At 37.4% G+C, this 4,915-nt stretch overlaps 1 protein-coding gene across 1 annotated transcript in view; it reads left to right on the top strand.

Moving 5' to 3' along the window:
- The first annotated feature begins 715 nt into the window (after positions 1-715).
- Positions 716-4,915, top strand: part of LOC107601388 (sperm-specific antigen 2 homolog) — a 24,968-nt gene continuing 20,768 nt past the window's right edge. Inside the window, 5 exon segments of the mRNA XM_016293556.1 lie at positions 716-1,228; positions 1,408-1,457; positions 2,037-2,090; positions 3,868-3,910; positions 3,990-4,088. Of these exon segments, the coding sequence (XP_016149042.1) occupies positions 1,194-1,228; positions 1,408-1,457; positions 2,037-2,090; positions 3,868-3,910; positions 3,990-4,088 (281 nt within the window). The 5' untranslated portion in view covers positions 716-1,193.

Raw genomic sequence — 4,915 nt, 5'->3', positions numbered from 1 at the left:
TACCAGGTATTTTCAAGGGATGATATACACAAATAATTTAATCAGTTGATTGAAATAGACAGTTTGAACTGATTCACAATAATAAATTTAACTTACCAAATGTAACCGCATTTTTGCTACAGACGTTGAAATCAGATATGCTGTTAAAACTCACAGTATATATTGCCAGGAAATTCACTACAATTACACTGTAAATGTCTATTTAATATTTTGGCCCTACTTTGCTTTCACGTCGTTATACTGTTTATTTTAAGCTGATACCAATAACTAATATTTTAACAGATCATTTGCCTATTATGGATTGTATTGTCTTTAAATGTCACTGAGCTGCTTTTACTATACTTTTACATGAATTAAGCCTTCAGATAACAGTCTGCATTTTAAGAATGTCAGCATTTAGTGCACTATAAATATTCAGCGATACATAGAATTACCGTAAAAAATTTTTAATTTACCCCTAAAAATGTATGCATATTTGGTGTGATATTTCTATTTTCAGATGCAAACCATACAGTTGTAATTTTTTGTCATTTATATCTGAGATTCACAACTCGATACTGGGATTTTGAGGGTTAGAAGCTCTGTGAGAAGGTGTACTGGAAGCTGTAATGCGGTAGTGAACACTGCTGGCATTGGATTCTCCATTCAAGTCATGATAAACCAATTTAGAGCAAATAAAGGTTTATGGAACTTTTACAAAAAAAAAACAAAAAAAAACTCATTTTGTTCTAATGAAAAAAAATACCTGTTATTAAATGTAAATAACCAGTTTGAGATGGGATTATGAGTAAATAATGCCAAAATTAACTTTTTGTCTGATCTCTTCCTTCACAGTTGATTTAATCAAATGCTCCTAGAGTAAATTCCCCCGTTGAACCCAGATGCAGCATGTTTGAGCATCAATGCCACACACTAGGTCAATAAAAATACCTCGTGCTCGTCCTATTCCCAATTCCTGCTCATTATCATTAAACACACACCAGACAGACATCCTCCTACAGCCTGACAGGAAATGTAAGTGTCTCTATTGGCGAGAGTTTGCTGGATATCCGGAGCTAGAGAGACTTCGGTGGTGCTGCTGCCGCTGGTGTTGTGAAACATGGCCAGCGCGCGGCAGAGCACGAGCTGTTCTTAGCCTCGTTTTACGTGGTGTGTTTTTTTTTCTCACGCCGTTCGGATCTCCAGGTGTCTGGATGAAAGTGGCAGGAGACTTCGAAGGCAGCGTTTTGTAAGTGTCGAGACGACAAGTTCATGCCAAGAGAATCTGTGTCCGTGCTTTGCTAAAGGAAAATAACACTTCAAGAGAGGGAAGGGGGTTTGTGTGTGTGTTTCTGCTCGAGTGACATTTTTTAGGGAGAGATTTGGCGAGCAAAAAAAGGATATGACGTGTTATTGATTTTTCAACAGGACTCCTCTCGGGGCCTCTTTGGACGAACAAAGCGGCAGTTCGTCCAGAGGTGAGTCTATCATCTTCTTCAGACGAAATTGCTGCGTTTATCTGCATTTACAGAAGTTGTCTATGTTAGTCTGAAGTAGGTTGTACTGCAAAAAGTTACTCAACTGCCTGCTGACTCTTTTCTCTACCACTCCTTGTGAACTTTGGAGCAAGGTCTCTCACAATGCACTACAGCGCATGCACATTCACTGGCACACACACACACATAGCACGCACACTGCTTTGGGGCCAATAGCAGACCCCCACACACTCCAAGCAAAGAAGTGCCTGATTAGACAAACGTTTCCTCAGGACAGAATCCAAGAGCAGGATAATGTGTTATGGATCAGGTCATCCAAAACTGCATTGGCATTATTTCGGATAACTACTTGGGTAAGGCAATTGCACTTAAGAGTAAATATTTACCGTTAACCTCTCAGTGCGTGCGAGCTAAAGCCACATTCAGGCTCTGAAGTGCTACTTGGATGTGTTGGAGTGTTTTTTATGGGGGAAGAGAATGGGAAATGATCATTTGTTCTGCACGATGGGTCAGTACAAAGTGTTTGCTCTCTGAAAGCTGTTCTCTTTGCTTATTTTTTAGGACAATTAAAGAATGGCTGTAGCTTTGAAGATGACCTGTCCCTGGGAGCTGAGGGTAAGTACTCTCCACGTTCTCCCTCAATCGGACGTAATTGCTCTCAAGTGTGCTCCTTTGTGAGGAATCTGACAAAGAATTTCAAGTATTCCACATAGCTTTTTTGAGGTTAATGAACTGACCGACAAACAAGAATGACTGCTGGCATTGTTTTGTTTTGTTGTTAACGTAGTATATCATTTGTCGATTTTTGTGCTGATGAGTCTTTGCTTTCTCTTTGGATTATGTGCTGTTTTGAGTTTGCACAAGGACACAGGGCAACATGCACACACTTGCATGTGATACTCAGGCTAAAAGACTGGTCTTGGCACATCAGATAACTTATCTCTGGTTTCATGGTTTGCACCCAATGGCCCATGTGTTAGCGGGTGTGGAACGCTTTAATAATAAAAGTGACTTCTCACTTTTTATTCCACAAGGTCTCAATGTCAGAAATGTAACAGATGTCTGTTGTTAGCTGACAATAATTTGCAATCAGGAATTATTTTATGCTGATGCACAATGTTTGATTAGGGAGTGGATTTTTGTTTTACACCTGTTTTGTTGCATGATCAGGGTCCAAAATTGAAAATTTTCCAGTCATAAATAGTTATCACCCATTAAATTATTTATTTATCTAAAAGTATTTGCAGAATTTTTGTTTAAAAAATAAATAAATTTGTTAGATTAATATTGTACATGATGTCCACTAAGGAAAAATTTTATAACGAGAATGGTTTAAAACAAACAAATAAATAAATATATTATGTATTTAAATACATAAAAAAAAAAATAAAAAAAAAAAAATATATATATATATATATATATAATCATAATATCATTTCTAGAAGGAAAAATAAACTTGCATTCTTTTTTGCATTTTTTTTTTACTTGTCAGAGACATTTTGTCACATTTAATACTAAGTGTTTCATTTTGGACTCTATCTGTGCAACTTAAAAAAAATAAAGTTACCAAATAATTTAAACAATAATTATAACTTTGCGTCAGTAACATTTAAAAATATTATTATTGTTAAAAGTGCTTGTGGTATTTGCTTGTATAATTGGACCTCTACTATACTGTCTTTTTTCTTGGTAAATTATATTATATGTGTGGGTGTATTTTTACAGTTACACAACTGTAGCTCCACAAGCTATTGTGTTATTGTAGTTGAGCAGATTTCACCCTTTAGTGTGTCTGTATGTGAAGAAACGAGTCCAGACTAGTTCCACTGAATGACTCTATTCACTCTTATTGACAAGAGCACAGGAATCAGGCCGCACCAGTTGTGAGAATTTCTGTGGAAATTTAAGGTTAAGCATTTTTACCTGAGGCTGATGGATGAGTACGTGTAAGCCAGGACGTTTCAGGCCAGAAAAGCTCTGGCTAATGTCCTCTACGTCTCTCTGTTCAGTCCTGTCCTCCTTAGTGAACTGAAGCCTGGTGTCTAATGAGATTTGTAACACGAATCGTTTGGCAGGTTAGGATGTGTGCTCATATAATTCTGTCATTGTGTGCTAAGTGCTGAGGAAAACGTTCCACAATGTGGATTGTCATCCGGAGTGGATGGTTCTCCGCTGAATAAATCACTTTTGGAAATTAACATCGTCACAATGTTGAATAAGACTCTTTCATAAGGAATTTCTGACAACTCACACTATGCTAAAATGGCAGCCAGGGCTTTTGGTAATTGCACTTGTTGCGTCAAAGGTTGACAGGTGGGTTCAAGGGAATTTGGTATCAAATTAGGCAGGAATCCAGTACAGTTAAGCTTCTCTTTCTCTCTCGCCTCTACAGCCAATCACCTCCAGAACAGCAGCACAAAACCAGCGGCCAATGGGTAAGTAGGCCTTCAAAAATGTTCACATTTCTTTCTGCTTTGGTCTGGTCACAGGCGGGTCACTGTCTTCTTTCCTCAGCTATGAAATCGCAGCCGAGGCCAAAAGGTGCCAGTTCAAGCAGAAAGGCAGAAGTATGAACTCCACTGGCTCTGGAAAGAGCAGCACCACCGTGTCCAGGTACTTTACAAGAATGATGTACTATGGTCATTAACACATGCAAAATCTCTAGGCTTGTAAAACAGCAACAACTGAACCAGTGATTGGGCAAGGAGTCTGAATGTGATATATTTTATAATAATTTTAAATCGATTTAAGTATATAAGGTAATTATATATATTAATGTATTATATGTATAAATATTACTTATAATATATTATATAGAATATATATATATTCTACACCCATATGGTCCATGGCAACCAATTTCCTACAAAACTGAGCTAGATTCAGATATCAACATAATAAATAAGCCAATGCTAATGTGTATAAACTATTATATCAGAATTATGCTGCTATACCAACCCTCTACGGACACCTTGGCAATTTAATTGCCATTGGCTATTACATTTTTTAGTTCACTCGCCAGACTGAGATATATATACAGTGTATATATATATATAATAAATGTTTGTAAAAATACTGATAATAATGATACGAATTCTACTAAGAACAATATAAAACACACTAAGGATTAATGAGCTGCTGGATTCATGAATATTAATCAGGTTTTGTGCGTTCGCTCGAACTGATTTGCTGAAATCAAATGAGGGACGATAATAGGTGAGCGCCAGCCAATGAGATTGCCGTTTGCGCATTAGTTCCGCCCACTACCGGAGAAAGCGGCAGTTCTTAAAAGCTGAAGAATTCCAAAGGAACGCTGTTATTTTTTTAAATACAACAAAGAATATAGTTTACATGTAGCTCGTCAATTCTCTCTCTCTCTCTCTCTCTCTCTCTCTCTCTCTCTGCGTGTGTGTGAAACAAAGCGACGGCGAGGCGGGCGC

The sequence above is a fragment of the Sinocyclocheilus grahami genome, unplaced genomic scaffold (genome assembly GCF_001515645.1).
Source record: "Sinocyclocheilus grahami isolate Dianchi unplaced genomic scaffold, SAMN03320097.WGS_v1.1 scaffold304.1, whole genome shotgun sequence".
Classification (NCBI taxonomy): Eukaryota; Metazoa; Chordata; class Actinopteri; order Cypriniformes; family Cyprinidae; genus Sinocyclocheilus; species Sinocyclocheilus grahami.
This window is presented reverse-complemented; position numbering and strand designations above follow the sequence as displayed.